At 41.0% G+C, this 19,610-nt stretch overlaps 1 protein-coding gene across 1 annotated transcript; it reads right to left on the bottom strand.

Annotated features, from left to right (window-relative positions):
• Window positions 1–15,453: 15,453 nt before the first annotated feature.
• On the bottom strand, window positions 15,454–16,537 carry LOC131327600 (uncharacterized). Its single transcript, XM_058360749.1, has 3 exons — window positions 16,335–16,537; window positions 16,109–16,277; window positions 15,454–16,020 (listed from the first exon to the last, which is right to left on the bottom strand). The coding sequence occupies exons 1-3, from the start codon at window positions 16,535–16,537 to the stop codon at window positions 15,454–15,456; spliced, it is 939 nt and encodes a 312-aa protein (XP_058216732.1).
• Window positions 16,538–19,610: the final 3,073 nt, after the last annotated feature.

The following is a 19,610-nucleotide window of genomic DNA, read 5'->3' as shown; positions in this document are numbered from 1 at the left end:
TATTCTTTTTTATTAATGAAAATGGACATAGACATGTTAGAATGTCAAATTGACATGTTGAGATCATGATATTATTGAACATGAGATTCTATTCGACATTATCATGCTACTGTATTTGGTTCTTGAAAAAATTTGGCATGGTCTCCCCTGTTTTTTGGTCCTAGCCCAACGTCTCGCGTCTCAATCAGTATAGCAATAACAACAATAGAAACAACATGAGATTTCGCACGAGCTCACCCCGGGCATTTCTCATTCTAAATCACTATTCACTAGCCACATTCATAACCAAAATCTATTGCCAAATTATCATTTCACAATGAAAACCATAATACAATAAATTTAAAACCCACGCCAGGCTGTTCTCATCACAATTATCAATTACATACGAAGTTACGTTTTGCAATAATACAACTTGATATTACAAAGCTTAGTACATATTGATATTCCAAACTACAACAAATTTGATCATTTTCCTTGGCCTTTGATTGACTTGAATAGCTTCAATCTCTTTCACTGCCTTTTCGAGTCTCCACTAATTTTGGCAAAGCTATTGGTCCCATAGCTAACTTTCGCAAGAGTTGAGCTATCCTTTACAGTTGCATGATGAGATGATTTCTTTTTTTGATATGCTCCCCCATCAAGTGATCCCATATAGTCATTGACTGCAAGACTGGGATGTGTTGATACTTGTTTCGGATCAACCAAGGACTGGGATGTGTTGATACTTTTCTTGATATGGCTCTCTCCATTGGCCGCACCATACTTTTCCTGAAAAGAATAACATTACAAATAGCCATAATAACACAAACAGCATGCATTCCCGTCATCATCATCCTTTCTTCTATCTCCCCAACAGTGACATTCACTCTGGAAGATTAGAAATATAAGAACATCAAAATGTCACAGCACTGGAACGATGCACAACATCAATCATACCAATCAAAAGCACTCAATACTCAATTCTTCATTTTGTTTATGGAATTTTCAGCAGCGCGGTTCCCTAGTCATATTCTATTCTCTTGTTCTACTCGCAGTTGAACATACAAATTATGAAGGATGAAGTGACATACAACCGCTTTAAGAGCATGTACACCAATCAATAGGTATTTTACCTACCCAATAATTCACTTTTTTCATTTTACCTACTCAAATCTCTATCAACCCCACACCAATCCTCTCTATCTTCCACTCTATCTCTATTAAATAATAATAAAAAATACTACCCAAAAAATACAAATATATATGGATGTATAATGTACAGGTTTTAAGCAACACCCATTTGCAATCCCATTGGGCCATACCGCCATTGACCGAAACTCACGCGCAGTCGTCGTCCATCAAATTGAGAACTCTACAACTACTGTTCTTATGTTTTTTCACCGTTAAATAGACTATACATATACTGCATGAATATTTCTATATGCAGAGGAAAAAAGAAAAACCAGAGGAAAATGGAATTTGGTTGAGGGCTGAAGCTTTTATATGTCAACAGAGTCTAATTACAGCAACGAATCGAACCTGGCAGCGCTAAAGAATCAGATAGTTGGAGAAAGAAACCCAGTTTTTCTTCATTTTTTCATTGGAGAGAACCCAAATTGCCAGACCCTGCCTTTCTTCGTTTCTTCACTGGACCCGGATCGACGCCAGCAAACAGTAGAGAGAGAAACCCAGATCACCGGACCTCCATTGCAGTCAATTGATTTCAAGATCAAAGTCGATCGTTCGGGCAAGAGAACCAGCCTTTCTTCGTTTCTTCGTTGGAGAGAGAGAAAAAAGAATAAAAAATTGGAAATCGATGAATAGTTCCTTGGTATAGGTAGCGAGGTTTTTTCTCAGAGGTATTTTACATTGCTTTTTACCGAGTCTGGTGTAGAGAAATTTTGTGCCCTTCCTAGTCAAAGTAGCTAAAATTGTACTTTTACAGATCCTGATGTACATGCTCTAAGACCCTGAAAATCTCATCTTTGGTAGGAAGCATATAATGTGAGCAAAGGAATCACCTCTTACTGGAGCAAGAGAATAAAATTCCTCAACATTTCCAGGGGACTGCTAAGTTTTTTTATAATTTATTTTTTATAGAGTAACTTAACAGCAAATAAAACAGATGAAGGAGCGCTCATACTCATTCCCCGTAAATTTAACCGGATGCTATAAAATAAAATTAAGCAAGTAATGGAGTCAAATTTCTATATCCACCATGCATTTAAGAAAGCAAGGAACTACCATTGTCAATCCTTTTCCTTTCCACCGACTATAACCCGTTTTTCTATCAAAACCTCTTGTAAGACGTCCATACGAAGTTGTGTTACGATGAGTTTTGTGATTAGATATATTCATGATTGACCAAAATCAAGAATAACTTACACCTTACTGAAGAGATAAGCCTTCCCATGCCTGCAGTGGAAACTGGGTGGAAGAAGAGAAGGTAAAACACTCAGTCAGAAATTTTGTTTATCAAGAAAACTCCTAATAAGCATGAACTTGAGATCAGAGCCAAAATCGCCCCAAAAATAACCCAATAGAAAACACAGTAAGGCCTTGTATGTAATAAATCTTTAAAACATTCTCAACATAATGCTCAACTTCAAATTCAAAGAAATTGAGGACCTTTTCATTTGACATCATGGCACCGCTTGGCCCTATTCATCTTACAGCTTTTGCCATCCAATGGAATGGATCAAGGATTGAGGATTTCTCCATTTAAAATAATAAAAACCAGAAACCACACCAACACAAAAACGAAAATAGTGTGCAACAGGGAGCTTTCCCAAGCTCTAAGCAAACTATAATTTTTCATTTTGTCTACAATGTCAAGAAACTCAATTTAGGGTTTTTTTTTCCCAGCAACTCAGCAATCAGTTCAGGGAGAGAGAGACAGAGAGAGAGAGAGAGAGCGAGCTTCAAGTAGGGCAGGGGTAACAATGTTGAACTATCCAGAAGCCGGCTGTCGCCGGCGGTGGGGAGCGCTGGGGTTGGGTTCTAGTGGTGGAGGTGGAAAGCGTGGTCACCGGTGGAGGTGGGAAGCATCATCGCCGGTGGTGGTGGTGGTGGAGCCCCTCTCTCGCTTCTCCGGACTGTAATCTGTATTTTGAACGAGAATAGGGAAGGAGAAGGGAAAGCGTTTGTTATGTGCGTGGGTTTTTTTTTCTTTTTATTTATCAAAACAACGTCGTTTTGAGCTGACATCAACATGATATCAGCAGTTGTGTGAGTTGTTGTGTGGGAGATGTTGTGTGTGTAGCATTTTTGTTTTTAGAATAGGTAATTTATGTCTAACAATGCCAGCCTATAAAGCAAATCATGCATAAATAGCTCACAACACGTCACACTATTTCATGCACCAAAACTTGACACCTCAATAGCCACATGTCTCTTGCCTCCAAGATAAAACTAATGTTACCACCAAATCCATACACATGTCTGAGTTTTTTATCGAACGAATCTATTTTTTAAAACAATTGGCTGGAATACTCTGATTTTCAAACTATTTTTAAAACTACTCGGTAGAGCCACACTTCAAGTGACGCTACCAAAGTAGAGCTACTTCAAGTAGCGTTATACGAGTAGCTTGCGTGAAACAATGTCCACGCAAGCAACGCTATCTCAGATGGCTCTAATGCTTTAGACTAGGGCTTGTATACGGCTAACCCAAAAGACGGCTTCTTCTACCTATCTCATCTACGATCTCTGGTCTCCTCCCCTCTGCGATCTCTCGTGTCCCCTTTTGGGATCTCGCCGGCCGGTAATTCAACAGATGCCGTCCAAAACATTGGCCACACTACGTCGTCCGCTCTCTTTCGCGATTGCAATCTTACCGCATGTCGGTCTCTCCCTCCTTTCTCTCTCATTGATTAGGGTACGAATTTGTTTGTGAAAGAAGGCTACAGTGTATGAGTGGATGCTGAAAATAATAGCCATTTGGTGCCCTAACCAGACCACGGCCTCTTCCACTGGAACCCCCATCCATACACCCATAACCTTGTTGATAGCCATTACCTGTAGATTATTGATCAGTTAGTATGTGCTGGTAATATCTCCTTGTATGGGTTTGTACTTGTGCAAATTTTTGTACACTTAATATGGTTGAACCAACTTAACCAAAGGGCTACAAGTAGGAGAATTAGCTGCCTTGGTAGATTGGGTTAGGGAGAATTAGCTACCACAATGTCATGGTTTTGTCACATACCATGTGTTCGAAAAAATGGGGCAATGAGGAGACAAATTGTTACGGTATTACGGGAAGCATGTTACAATATTGCCAGTGGAAACACACAAAAAAAATAGTATGACTTGCATATGCTATTATGGCATTATTTATTCTTGATTGGTATAAATTTCAAGTAACTGTAGTTTAGTATGGTGAATTTTAATCGTTATAGTGCTATGCCATGTGGTGATTGAGCTTTCAAGTTTAGGTTAATTGGAAAGATTTAAATACTTACAGATGTAATTTGTGAGATCATATTGTGTTTGGACGAGGTGTCCTTAAACATTCAAATACCTGCAGATGTAATTGGTGAGATAAAATATCATAAAGAACCGCGCGTCCTTCAGAAGGCTTTTCAGTTATGTTATGTTCGTCAAATGATAAGTCTGGGTCGGTTTAAATCTTATTAAATTAGAACCTTACCAGTTGAGGAGTCTTATGGCTTAAAAGTTTAAGCTAAAGATACAGTGAAGGCCGTAGCCGTAGGACATGTTAGGCATATTTTTCTTCTTTCTTTCAAAGCCGTGGAATGCTATGATAAAGCTCCTCCAATAGTACTACAACACGCCACTGTCTTACTATGCATGTATTTTGGCTTCATTTCTCTTTGTTTTGTCTGTTTAATTTCTTACTAACTACTTCTTCTAAGTCCATGATGCATAGGAATAATTGTAAGTTGTAAATGGTGCATAGGTGTAGTTAGGCTATGAGCACAATGGCAGTCAAAGAGTCGTATGATACTTGAATGATACCCTGTAAAATGTTAAAACATTGATTTCTTCAATAAGCAGGTCAGACTTTTATTCACTTAATTATTCCAACATCTTTGTTCATGGGTAAATAAGCTATCCCAAGTTCCCAACATTGTATTGTGCATTACACGATGATGATGTGCCTCGTGTTCTTGTTTGTTGGGGAATAGGTTCCGATCCTAAGTTATTCTTTTTCGCTTTTCATTTCTCTTTTCCTTTTTATGAATGGTTGAGAAAAAAAAATTGCACCATAAATTGAGTAGACACAAAACCCCTTGATCAAGTCTTTATAAATTTACCTATATTTTGTTTAGCAATGTGGATAATATGTCGAAATTGACAATTAATCTAAAAAATAGGTTATACTATGGACCTCAACCATAATGCGCTTCGTAGTCCTAACCCGGGGCCCAGAGATGGGTCGATTCCACATTTACAACAACAGCACCGCTCTCGAGAAGTTTGGAAAGCTGATGTAAGTGACATTTGGATAATATACGTACTTCATAAACTTTTGTGTAAATTTGTCAATCTAACCCATGAATTACCAATTTATTTTAGCGCACGCGACCTGTGGATTCAAAAAAAGTCAGAGTTCGTAGTGCCAAGAAAGGTATACGAGCATTGCCATGGCCGTCACCCCCTATTTTAGAGTTGATACGATGTGCCCGTTTAGAGGGCCTTTGTTCATTGCCGTTTGTGTCCATGGATTGGGGTCTCATTACGGCACTTCTGGAGCGATGGCGGCCTGAGACACACATGTTCCACTTGCGGCCCGGTGAGTCCACAATCACGCTACAAGACGTTGAGGTTTTGTTAGGCATTCCGGTTGAAGGTAAACCTGTGACTGGAAATACAAACTTGAAGTCTTATGACTTGTGTAAGCGTCTATTGGGGGAACAACCTACAAAAGAGTCTCAGGACATAAATGGGATGAAGGTCAAGACCAGCTGGTTAAGTGATAGGTTCACTGGCCAAGTAGAGGAAGGGGCTAACCCAGAGGTTGTTGTGCGCTACGCGCGCGGCTACTTATTGTTGCTTATGGGGGAAACTGTATTTGCTGACCACTCAGGTATTTTGCAATCTTTTGTGGAAAATATTTCAAATGTTCAACGTAGGGCTTTTATATTTTCTTCCATCTGTGATTTGAAAGGTAACCAAATGAATTAAAGTGGACAAATTATTTGGGTTGTTATGACTTCATGATACTTAAAAGTGGTTGTTTTTAATTTTTGTACAGTCCGTTAAGAACCATCCTCATATCTCCTCTGATTGTGTGTTCATCTCCATAGAGCGGGATATGTGCACTTGGCTAACCTGGAACGTTTGGGGAACTTTGATGAAGCTGGGACGTATAGTTGGGGCAGTGGTGCACTTGCCAATCTCTACCATAACCTATGCCATGGTTGTAAGGCTGGCACAAAATAGATTACTGACTGTTTCATACTGTTGGAGGTTTGGGCTTGGGAGCGGTTGCCCTACCTTGCCCCAAGACGATTAGGGAAGCATGCTCTGAAGGCTGGTGCTCCACTTATTGGACGATAACTTTCACTTCAAATTTAAGTACAAAAGAGTTTTAAAAAATTAATTTTGTCCAAAACTTAACATTTAGATTATTTTTATTGGATATTCTGTTCTTTCTTTATGTTGAACTTGTACAATTCTCAGGTGGCACGATGTATTTCATTCCCCTGACTTGGCGACCCATCTTGTAGGCACTTACAGGTACCACCTTGACATCCAGAGGCCAGATGTGGTACGTACGGAAGTTTGCTTCAAAGGTCATACTTTACAGAATTCGTAGCATTTCAATGAATGAAGGGAGAAAAAGGTCAACATATGTCATGTGTGTCACTTATATTTCTTAATGGTGGATGCTGTGCATATTTTTTTCTTCTTTATTGTGATTTTGGTTCCATTACCCTTCATCTATGAAGCACATATACATGATTCAGGAGCAATACAACATGATATTAATGAAGATGTTACACAACACTCGAACATAAAAAAAGGATATGTAATGATAACTGCGTACTATCTTTATGTTAGTTCTAAATTGTCATGGACTAGTACATCAGTACATGACTACAAAGTGGAGGCCAATCAAACAAAATACATGGAAACGTAAGTAGTACACATGATCTCTTTAAAAATTAATACCTCTACTCTTTAACTGTTTTCATGACCATCTGTCTCCCTTCTTTACAAAACATGTTGATTGCATTGAACTACTTAAAATAATACCCTTACTCTTTAATTGTTTTCATGACCATTTTTCTCCCTTCTTTACAAAACATGTTGATTGCATTGAACTGTTTTGATGTAATTTTTGAACATATATTTTTGTAGGTCATTTGGACCCCATACAGTAAGGAGCTCCTTGACTCTTTACCAGAATATTGTCGGGCCTGCAGAGCTTTTTGGCGGGCTACTGTTCCCCTAATATATTATGCTGTTTGTCAATATCACTAGCCCGAGCGAGTCATGCGCCAATTTGGTTTCCGCCAATGCATCCCCCCACCGTCTCTCGCTAGATTAGCCGCACGGCAAAACCCTTCAAAGTGGTTCATTAGATTGGGCCTTGAAGTACCGAACAATTATAGAAGTTTGGAATAATAGACTTAATCTAGTTTTACCGCTGGGTGATATCAACTTGGTTGAATACCCCTTCAACGACCCTTATGTGGCTTGGTATGATAGGATTACCAGGCATTATATTAGCCGTGTTGGTTGTGGTGTAGATGGAGTGGTAAGAACAATTAACTTGAACTTTATCCTTTCCATATGTACGTCACTATGAAATTCATCTAATAACATGTGTTAATGTTTCATTTGCAGACTCGTTGTCTTAAGGCCCTTAATATGCCGGGGGTCCCCGCCCCTTACCGAGATGTTGCTTTGGCAGCGCTTATGCACATGGGCATATTCGAAAAGTTTTTGCACTTTTAACCCCCACAACACGGTGTTTTTAAGGGCGGTGAGGAGTTAGGTCAGCAAAGAGAGGGCTTATTAGAGGAAGAACTCCAACCACAAGAGGATGCAGCTAGCCACGGACAAGACCATCCTCACGTGGAACACCCCGACGATAGTATTGTGTCACTACATGCACCACAACCACCACCACCACCACATGAACCTAGTTTTTCTCCTCTCCCACATTTTGCCTTGTTTGTCATGAGTCCGTCTATTTTTGACTCTCCAGCAGTTGAACCGATAGGTGGCGGTGGTTCGTCGTCTCAAACTTGTTCACATTCAAAGGTACCTTGGGAGGAATTAGAAGTGGTTGGATTTGGTGCAAGTACATTCAGTCATGATAGTTTGGTGGAGGCAAAGAGGAGGAGGATTGATGAGAGTAGCTTAGGGGACGTAGGGGGGTCGGTAGGACATGGAGATATCACTCGGGTAGGTTTGGACACCCAAGACTTGCACGTTGACCTGCAACACGAGGCAGAGGTAGAGATGGATTTTGTGTTGAATAATGATGGTGAGGATGATGAGGTTAAGGAAGAGGCAGTCTTTCAGGATCCAATTGTAGGGGGAGACAGAGGGTGGAGGAGAGGTCACTCAGTCTACTACTAAGACCCCTGTTGTTGCCCAACATAGGAGTAAGCGGCAACAAAAGAAGCCGTGTTGTGGTACGAGTGGCACAATGTGCAAGGATGGAGGGGGAAAGACTAAGTGGGCTTGCCACTAAAGGTAGGGTATGTGCATACTATGCCATAGGTTTTTTTGTTTAATATAGATAACGTTCATTAAGTTCATGAATAGAGTTATTAGGGTTTTTTAAATCAATTAGGTTCAACTAATTAGGGTTATTCTTTGTTGCTTTTCTCTAAGAAACTGTTAATCTTTACTAGAAGCTAAAGAATTGGAAGTTAGGACTTGGATTTGGTGACTAGGCTACTATTATTTGAGTTTCTGCAGGAATTTTACTATGGAAACTGCTTGTATGTGCTAAAATTAGTAGCTCAAAGTAGTTTGTATGCTGAAAACAATAACTTAGGTGCTGGAACTGGGATTATAGGTGCTGAACTTGAATTTTGGTTGCTGGAAATTGACATTTGGATGCCGAAATCACTTATATAACTGCTGAAAACCATTGATAAGTGCAGGAAATATGTGATATGTGCAGGAAATATGCGTTATGTGCAGGGAAATATGTGTTTAAGTGCAAGAAATTGATAGTGAATGCCGAAAAGTATGATTTAGAGGCATAGAACACCCCTTAGGGTGCTGTAATTGAACTCAAATGGCTGAAACTAGTCATGTTTGCCTAGAATATGGCTGTGAGAATTGGAACTCGAGTTCATATTGTTGAGAACTGAAAAACAGTTGCTAGACTTGGTTGAAGTTTGTGCTTTCTATTGCTATATTTTGTTAAGGAGTATAAGCAAGTAGTTGCTAAAATTCGTTCTTATGAATATTCCTATATTAATACTCCCATGTGTGGTTACATATGATGAATGTTAGGTTCGGAAGCGACGACAAGTACCGCGACTCCGCGTAGGGATTGAGCTTGTATTGGTTTTCCTTTTTGTTGGAGCCGAGGTGAGTGTTCGATTCATAGCTGTTATTCAATTGGATTGAATTTGTGATATAGTGTCGTGCTCCTGACTTGGTGTCAAATTTGTGGCTTTATGCCGAGCTAATGACTTTGTGTCTAGTTTGTGGCTTCGTGTCGGATTTATACTTCGTGTCGATTTGTTGATGAATTATTCTCTTACTCATGGTTATTGGAGATGTTAGATTTATTTATTGCTTCCATTAAGCATCATCCATGTCCCATATAGACTCCTGGAACTCGTTTTGGGTTCCAGTTTTGTAGGTATAGGTCGGGGTCCACTACAGGTCGCGTTTTGCATTTGTGACTCGCTCGAGGAGTGTGTGGTTGAGGGAGTCTTTGTCTCCAGGCCCGTAGTAGATATTTGCTTAGACTTTCGCTGTAGTTTGTAAATGACAGTTATTTTGAGATGTAAATAAAATGTGGCTGTTGAACTTCAGTTTTTAGTTATTCTTTGGAATTGCTAGTAGCTGTCGTTGGGTTGTTGTCGCATGTCATATCAGGATAGGCTGATGAGGTACTATTCCAAAATGGGGCGTGATAGATTTCCTTGTATTTGTACTTGACTAAAGTTGGATGACATATAATTAAGTCTCCTACTATTTTTCGAAGGAGCAATGTTTGAATATAATGGATGGGCGTGTCCATATCAGACACTATGAAATAGGAAATGGATGGGTATTGATTTTGTTATTTTTTCTGTATATTGTTCGAGTCGTTTGACTTCTTCTTCCCCTTCTTTGGATCCATTTTGATTTGCATAAAGAAGAAGCAATACACGATCGTGATCTGTAGATTGTTTGAGTCGTTCGACTTCTTAAGGTGTGACGTAAGTTGACCATGGGGAATCATTTTTTGTATAATGGTTATACATTCGAACCCAGGAAATGCAATTAATTGGGAAAATAGAGAAAGCATAAGATAAACCCAATGTTTATACATTTTTTGTATAATGGTTATACATTTAAGATAAATCCTAAATGGGTGACCTATTCCAATGGATTGAAATGTCTTGGTGGAGTAATTCTCAAGTTGCATTCATTTGAATATTTATGAGCTACTCATTTATTTGATACCTATTCTTTCTCTCTATGTTTCCCTATCCTTTTTACCCTGCATGGGGCATTGCTCATTAGTGGATTCTCAATTCTCAATTGAAGACATGGGAAAATGGCCTTCAAGCCTTCTTACAACAAGCCCTTTGTACCGTTGTGAAGACAAACATTTTGGCTTCGTGACAGTATAGGGGACGCGCCCAACGGAGATCCAGAGGCCAAGATTCCGTGGCTTCTAAATTGCAGCAAGCTTTTTGATTTTTATTTTTTTTAAACTTGTTTGTTTTATGTCAAACTTGTGAGACTTATTCATTCGTCTCGACGAGAGGAATCAAAAGTAAGTGTTTTTTTTATTATCAAAACACATAAATTTTTTAATAAATACAAAAATAAGTGTTAAAAATAATTTTTTAACTTATTTTTTTGTCTTTAAAAAAAATTTACAGTATTCATTTTGACTAAAATTTTATACTTTTTCGATTCCTCTCGCTGAGAGGAATTAATAAGTAACAAAAATTGACGCAAAACTAACAAACGTGATATTTTTTTGCATAAAGACATAAAATAAGTTACTATTTTGACTTTTAAAGCAAAATCCACCCTAAGGATTGAACCAGGCTTATGAATAGATTGTTTGTTCGCAAATAAAAGTTGTTAGGCTTCCCTGACTTACACTGCTTGAATCAAATATTGTATGGGTAAAGCCATTTGAAGTGGCAATACACTTATTTGGTAGAGCCATTGTAAGTGGCGCTACCAAAGTAGAGCCATTTGAAGTGGCACTACCATTGTTGGGTAGAGCTACCTACTGCTGGAATCTTGTGAATGTCGTACAAGTAGAGCCATTTGAAGTGACGCTACCTAAGAAGAGCCATTTGAAGAGGCGCTACCCTGGCTGGGCCCCATGCACAGACCGGCCCAGACTGACCCGAATCTTGGCAGCCATCGATTTGCATGAGCAATGTCTTAAGTAAAGCTACTTAGATAGGCATTAGTTGACCGAACAAAATGCCAATTCTCTATAAATCATTTAGGCACAACGTGAACTACAAATTTCATCTTCCACTAAAAATGAGCGGTTCATGTAAGTGGAGAAAAACGAAAGAGGCTTTGAACAACACAAGAGTGTAACGGCTTCTCGTGCCTCTTCACCGGAACCCTAGCACGTCGTCTGGAACCTAATCTGCAAAACAAAGAAGGGGTGAGCGCACCTTTGCCTCTCGTGGCAAAGGCCATTCGATGCCTAAGTTAGTATCACATACTAGCAATAAACCCCAATTATCAGTAGGAAACTCGTATAATGCAAAGTCTTGCGTATTGCGTACCTTTTACCTTTAGGTTTACCTCGTATTTATAGATTCATAGATGCTTGCTTCCCAAGCATCCCTGTTGCCCTAGGATTCCTATCTTGTATAGGAAACCTAGGATATCTTGGATTCTCGTTCCCTTATCAGTTCATTACCTTAGTCCTTTTAGGACTCTTTTTCATAACTGGCCGAACATCCCATTCCCGTTGGGTATCTTTCCCAGATCCTACATTCTCGGGATCTCATTTCTTAACGGAATACCACTGTTTCTGGACCTTTCCAAAGTGTTCCTTGCACCTGAGGCTGCTTTCCCCAGATTTCTCCTCTTGTTCGGCCTTCTCATTGTCGAATAGGCTACTTGGACCAGTGACTTCATATATCTTTGTTTTTTTATCTAACCCTTGGACCAATAACTTCTCATGTTCACTGGTCCAAGGCCTTGCACAGACTTTCTGGACTATTGACTTCTCATGTCCCTGGTCCCTGTCGCCGACCACCGTCTTGCACAGCGACTGTCCCTATCATATTTATACCATGGTCACACGTACCACGTGTTCGGGCCCCATTTGTGCCTGTTCGGGAATATCTCCCTACAATTGCTCCCCAGCTTTATTCGTTATTTTCTCTTAAATGACGTGCAAAGCTCTCATGATCTGAGCAAGTTCATTTTGCTTCTACACTTTGTTTCATAAAATTGGTGTAACTTTCATCATTAGTCCAGGTAAAACGTCTCATCATTTGGGCTAGACAGCCTTTTCCTGCCCTTACTTTTACACGTGACACTCTTCGTATTGCCTGCACTCTTGTCAAGTTTGTTCGTACTTAGCAATGACCCTAGGTCATTCCGCACTTTCGCAATTTTCTCGGTATTTAATCATTGCTTTGGCCCAAAGTTTTCTTGTACTTAGCAAATTCCCAACAATGTTCACTGCCCTAGGAATATTCATACTCATCCCCAATTCTCAGCCGATCATGGCCGTTTTGGGTATTACTCAATGCCAAGTCCTAAGGGCATCAGGATTTGAGATCTCATCCGTTGTCAAGGCCTAGGTTTCCTCCACACTTAGCCTATCTCAGGCTCAGCTTGCATCCGAGCAATGTTCGTTGCTCAGGCCCTAAACTTTTTCATGCTTGGGCCTTTGTCTGACAATCTTCACTTGTCATGATTCAAGCAATGTTCGCTGCTCAGGCCCCAAACTTTTCCGTACTAGGGTTTACTTTTGACATTCTTTATTGTCATAGTTCAGGTTTATTCGTACCTATTTTCAATTTAGCTCGTAGTCACCCAAGTTTTCATGCTTGATATTGCCCAAGCTCAACCATGCTCGGTAGACTGCCCAAGTTTTTCCATACTTACGTATATTTGAGTTAGATCATACTCAATCAAATTTCGGCACCGTTCATGGACATGGCCTAAGTTTACTCATACTTTGCCAAACTTTGAGTTTGATTGTACTCAATCGGATTGTGGCATTTTTCATGGCCTAAGTTTATTCATACTTAGCCAAATTAGGAGTTTGATCGTACCCAATGAATATTTCTGATGAATGCTCTTTGCTCCCTAGCATGGAGAACAAGTATCCTTAGCTTGTTCTTGATAGGACCAAACACATGCAATATACATGCTTCTTAAGTTTCTCATACTTAGTATTGTTGTGCTTACATGCACACACCCTAGTTTCGTGTGTTTATTCATACGCATCTAAGCATTCGTACTTAGTCGGGTTTGTGTGTCTCTTCATATATCTCAACCGTACTCAATCCTTACCAGATATATTTATAGACCTAGGCCCTTCGTGCATGGCCAATTTCATGCGATCATTCATTCAAACTTTTTGTAATGTGCTTGCTCACCCAAGTGTTTCGTACTTGGCAGACTTGTGTGTTTTTTCATACACAGTTAAGTATTTCGTACTTAACTTGTTCGATTGCTTTTCAAGTGTGTTCGTACTTGGATAACCATCTAAGTATTGCTCGTACTTAGCTGTTTGTTGTATGCATCCCAAGTGGTCACGTTCTTGGATCAACTTCTAAGTATATGCATACTTAGACAATGTTGCATGTTCACGTATGCAAACCTAAGTATTTCGTACTCAGAAAAATTTCTAAGTGTATTCGTACTTAGATAAATCTGCATATTCTCGTATGCTCCCCAAGTTTTCACGTACTTGGGCCAATTCCTAAGTGTATTCATACTTAGGTTATACTCTTGAGTTTCTTGTACTTAGACAAATGCCCAAATGTATTCATATTTGGCAAAATTGTGCACGTTCTCGTATGTATTCCAAGGTTTCACATACTTGAAAATATTCCTTGTATTTCTTCGTATGCAACCCAAGATTGCTCATTCCTGGGAAAGTTTCTAAGTTTGATCGTACTCAAATAATGTTGCATGTCTTCGTATGCAACTCAAAATTTTATAACTCGTAAATTTGTATTGTATGTGTGGACCAACTCTCTGCTCCCCAATACGAAGGGAGGACAAAGAATGAGTGACAAGTTTTGTATTTTCACCAAATAGAATTTTATTCATAATTCAAAACTTAAGGGGGCGTTACGCGTACCCCTTGCAACTAACAAAAGCTAAAAAGTAAGGGAATTCTATTCGTAATTCCCACACAATCACGATGTGCATCCTAAAACAGAATGCAAAATCAAACTGAAGTCTTTTAAACAAAGAACTTACTCAGATTATGGATATTCCAGGGCCTTGGCACCAGGTTCCAGTCCAAGTCTATCAATCTATAAGCCCCTATGCCCACAATTTCAGTAACTCGATATGGGCCTTCCCAATTGGCCCCCAACTTGCCCTCGTTGGCTACCTTGGTATTGCAAATATCTCGTTTCTGCATCCAACAACGTCTTGCTCACGTAGTAGACAGGGATTTGCTCGGATCCTTTATCCCTCAATAATATTGCACTAACAGCATGTTCAGAGATTGCTAAGTACAAAATTAAGGACTCACCCGATTCAGGAGTAGACAAGAGTGGAACCGCTGCCAAGTACTTCTTCAGGTCTTGGAACACCTGTTCACATTCTACTCCCCATTCGTATCCTTCTCTCTTTTTCAGCAACTGAAAGAAGGGCCTACACTTATTACTGGACCGGCTGACGAATCTGTTAAGGGCGGTTGCCATTCCAGTTAGTCTTTAGACCTTCTTTGTGGTCCTCAAACTTTGGAGCCTCTGCAAAGTTGTTATTTGATCGTGATGCGCCTCTATCCCTCTTATGATCACAAAGTGACCCAAGAAATTTCCTAAGCTTAATCCAAACGCACACTTCAAGGCGTTGAGCTTCAGCTTGCATGTACTCTCTCAGAACCTCAAAGGCTTCCTTTAAGTCTGTTATGTGGTCCTGCCTCTCTTTGCTCTTAACCACCATATCATTTATGTACACCTCCATAGTTTTATCGAGCAACTTCTTTAGCATAATCGTTGCCAACTTTTGGTATGTTGCACCAGCATTCCTCAAACCAAAAGGTATAACACTGTAACAGTAAAACCCTTTTGGTGAGATAAAGGACGTCTTCTCTTGATCGGGCCCGTACATAGCAATCTGATGATATCCTCGTCATGCATCGAGGAAACTCATCCTCCCATACCCTGTTGTTGAATCCACCAATTGGTCTATCCTTAGGAGAGGGAAACTGTCCTTTGGACATGCCTTGTTCAAGTCGGTGAAGTCGACACAGACACGCCACTTTCCATTCTTCTTTTCAGTGTTAGACAACCACTCAAGGTAGTAGACCTGTCGTATGGCCTTTGCTTCTAGCAAATGGTCAACCTCCTCGATAAAAACGTCTATGTGTTGTACGGTTGATCTTCTCTTTTTCTGCATCACAGGCTTATGCTGTGGATCCACATTCAAGTGGTGGCAAATCACGTTTGCATCCACCCCAAGCATCTCTTCGGGTACCCAAGCAAACACATCAACGTGCTCCTTGAGGAACCCGACCAACTCTTTCTCTTCTTCCTTGTTCAAGTTTTCCGTAATCAGGAAATACCTTTCTGGATCAGTCTTGTTGATCTGAACCTTTTTCAAGTCTTCCACCACTTTCTCAGCAAGGTTCCCTCCGACATCCTCGATGGTCAGCTGGTCTGGAACCTCGATGGCTTGGACCAATTTTGCTTTGGGTGCCTTCTTGATTATAGAAACCAAACACTGTTGTGCAACCTTCTAGTTCCCTCTAATTCTTTCAATACCATTAAATCGTAAGAAACTTTACCATCTGATGGTAAGTGGAGGAAACTGCCCTCATGTTGTGCAACCACGTTCTTCCTATAATCGCGTTATAAGAAGACGACACATCTACCACCAGGAAGTCGGTTCGTAGCATCACCGTTCCTGCCCGAACAAGCAGTGTTACTTTGCCCAATGGCCAGACTGCTCCTCCACTGAATCCGACCAACGGAGTTATTGACTGCACCAGGTCTGCTTATGTCAGTCCTAACTTCTTAAATGCATCATAGTACAACGCCTCCGCGCAGCTTCCCGAATCCACCAAGATTCTCTCCGTGTCATACTCCCCAATTCGTAGGGTTATGACCAAAGCATCGTTATGGGGCGCCTGGACTCCTCCCAGGTCCTCATCCGTGAAGACTATGCCCTCATTGCATACTTCTTCTTCACATCCTTTCTTCCTCCCCAACCGCATCATATGTTGGTCGTGCTTTACTTGCCTTTGGAGCAACCTCACCTAATTTCTCGTATAAGGTGTGGCTAATCCATGTATCATATGGATTTCGCCCTTTGGATTTTGCTCGTAATCTAACTCCATTGCTTTTTCTGCACCCTTGTGCTTTTCCTGAATGAACTCTTTCAGATAACCTCGAGAAACTAAGTCATTGAGGTGCTGTTTAAACATCTCACAATACTTGGTCATGTGTCCCCAATCCTTGTGATAACTGCAATGCTGACTTGTAGCCCTCCTTGCATCTTTGTCCCCTTCCAACCTCGGGGGCCACTTGAAATATGGGCAGTTCTTTATTTGATAAAAAAACCCGGTAGATTGGTTTTTTCCAAACCGTAGTTACTAAAAAGAAGGACTTGGGGTTCGGGGCATGTTTCTCCCTGTACGGCTCTTTCTTAGCCTATGATCTTTCCTTTCTTGGTAAGTTTTAGGTTCTGGCTTATCTACCTTCATCGTAGGCCCATTGGCTTGCTCGACAACCACCTTGTCGTCTTCCCAGAGTATGTCATCCTCTTTCTTGGCATGCTGTTCTATCCGTTCCATTAGCTTTGCCAGTGTTCCTACTGGACTCATGTCCAATGAATTACGCAGCTCCCCCCGAATAGGCAACCCGGTCTTGAACGTGGCTATTGCGTACTCCTCACTGCAACTTTCAATCTCATTGAAAGTCTCCTAGCACTTTTTCGCATAATCCCTGATCGGCTCGTCCTCTCTTTGCTTCATAACGGAGAGGCTCTCAAACGTCTTTGGCGCTTTCTTGCTCGTGAGGCACTGAGCAGTGAATTCTTCGGCCAATTGCCCCCATCCTCGTATGGAGCGCGGGCCTAGCTTATGGAACCAAGATAGAGCCACCTTTTCCAAACTCGATGGGAACATCTTGCACATGATTGCATCATCTCCGTTGTGCACGAACATTGCCTATTGGTTATGTTGTATGTGCGTCATGGGATCTGCATTTGTTTTATAAAAGATGAACGCACCGTGCTTCACCCTACTCGGCAACCTTGCCTCTTACAACCTCTTTGCAAAGGGGGAGGATGCTATATTGTTGAGGGCCTTCCGTGCTGCTTCTCGTGCAGACATGGTCCCCTCCTCACATTCCTTCATCTATTTAGGAGCACTCCTTTCCCAATCAGAATCAGGTCTCTCGTACCTATCCCTGTGATGTTTTCTGGTCTCCTCCTCCTCGGGGTTGGGACTTTGACTTTTGCTCCTCTTTTTTTGTGAAGAAACCCTTTTCCTTCTTGGAGTGGGGCTCCTGCTCCTGCTCCTCATTCTCTGTGAAGGAGCCCTCTTGTGTACTACCAGAGCCAGCCTGTCTCCCTTGGAATTCCTTCGTGAAAGTCCAGAATCCTCTAGATGTTCTTGCATCTGTCGTAACTCTTGAATCTCGTACTCTCGTCTCTTAATCAGAGGAGCGTACTCCTCAATCTCCTGTCTCTTCTTGTCCAAGATATCTTTATTGTTGTGCACACTCCTTGAGTGTGCAATCGACTCTCTCCCATGATGGGACTTACTCCTTTTCGTGGATTCCGTGGTTGTCCTGCCCTCCCTATTCTTGGGAGTCATCACGGACAGTCAAGGGATGACCCTTGCTCGTCATCTTTTTGGCATGCCCGCCATCGAGCTTCCTCGAAGCCTCTGGTGGGGATTTATCTCCTCCCCCGCCTAGCTGGCTCTTTGGATCAAGCAAAGTTTTTGGATTTCCTTCCATCGTGGTCGTTTTTCAAAGGGAACTCTTTTGTTTCCCACAGACGGCGCCAATTGTTAATGGAGAAAATTGAAAGAGGTTTTGAACAGCACAAGAGTGTAATGGCTTCTCGTGCCTCTTCACCGGAACCCTAGCACGTCGTCTAGAACCTAATCTGCAAAACAGAGAAGGGGTGAGCGCACCTTTGCCTCTCATGGCAAAGGCCTTCCGATACCTAAGTTAGTATCACGTATTAGCAATAAACCTAATTATCAGTAGGAAACTTGTATAATGCAAAGTGTTGCGTATTGCGTACCTTTTACCTTTAGGTTTACCTCGTGTTTATAGATTCATAGATGCTTGCTGCCCAAGCATCCTTGTTGCCCTAGGATTCCTATCTCGTATAAGAAACCCAGAATATCTTGGATGCTCGTTCCCTTATCAGTTCATTACCTTAGTCTTTTTAGGACTCTTTTCCATAACTGACCGAACATCCCATTCCCGTTGGGTATCTTTCCCAATTCCTACAGTCTCGGGATCTCATTTTTTAATGGAATACCACTGTTTTTGGACCCTTCCAGAGTGTTCTTTGCACCTGAGGCTGCTTTCCCCAGATTTCTCCTCCTATTCATCCTTCTCATTGCCGAACGGATTACTTGGACCAGTGACTTCATATGTCTCTGTTTTTTTATCTAACCCTTGGACCAATAACTCCTCATGTTCACTGGTCCAAGGCCTTGCACAAACTTTCTGGACTATTGACTTCTCATGTCACTGATCCCTGTCGCCGACCACCGTCTTGCACGGCGATTGTCTTTATCGTATTTATACCATGGTCACAAGTACCACGTGTTCGGGCCCCATTTGTTCCTATTCGGGAATATCTCCCTACAGTTGAAACACTATGTACGTATAGGTTTACATATGTGGGCGTGTTGTCCAACAACCAAACAGCCCGTACTACGTCGGTGGTAGGATAATCCCCTTATCAATTATGAGAGGGATAACTCTAAATGACTTGCAAGAGATGATCTGGAATGCAGCGAATATGCCGGAAACAATGATGAAAATAACATACCCATTTCCAATTATGAGCTATCCTCACGCAACATACCAACACGCCGCAGTTAATGTCATGGATGATGGTAGCATCAGAATTATGTTTGATATATCTGATAAAATCACCGGCTACACCCCCATTTTGTTCACGGAAACGATGGATGCCATAGGTAGCCAAGCAAATGAAAGTGTCGTGCACGATCGTTTGAGTCATCGGCCGCAACGACAATCCCGGCCAAATTTTTCTCAACACTAGCGAAATGACAACACTTTCATTCTAAATGAGGA

The sequence above is a fragment of the Rhododendron vialii genome, chromosome 5a (genome assembly GCF_030253575.1).
Source record: "Rhododendron vialii isolate Sample 1 chromosome 5a, ASM3025357v1".
Taxonomy (NCBI): Eukaryota; Viridiplantae; Streptophyta; class Magnoliopsida; order Ericales; family Ericaceae; genus Rhododendron; species Rhododendron vialii.
This window is presented reverse-complemented; position numbering and strand designations above follow the sequence as displayed.

What these genes read in the sequence shown, in the direction of transcription:
- LOC131327600 (XM_058360749.1), bottom strand. Translation starts at nt 16,537, where the DNA reads ATGCGGTTGGGGAGGAAGAAAGGATGTGAAGAAGAAGTATGCAATGAG. An exon ending in TACTATGATGCATTTAAGAA is followed by an intron (nt 16,278 to 16,334) that starts GTTAGGACTGAC and finishes GGTCGGATTCAG; the next exon opens with TGGAGGAGCAGTCTGGCCAT. An exon ending in CCTCCACTTACCATCAGATG is followed by an intron (nt 16,021 to 16,108) that starts GTAAAGTTTCTT and finishes ATAATCAAGAAG; the next exon opens with GCACCCAAAGCAAAATTGGT.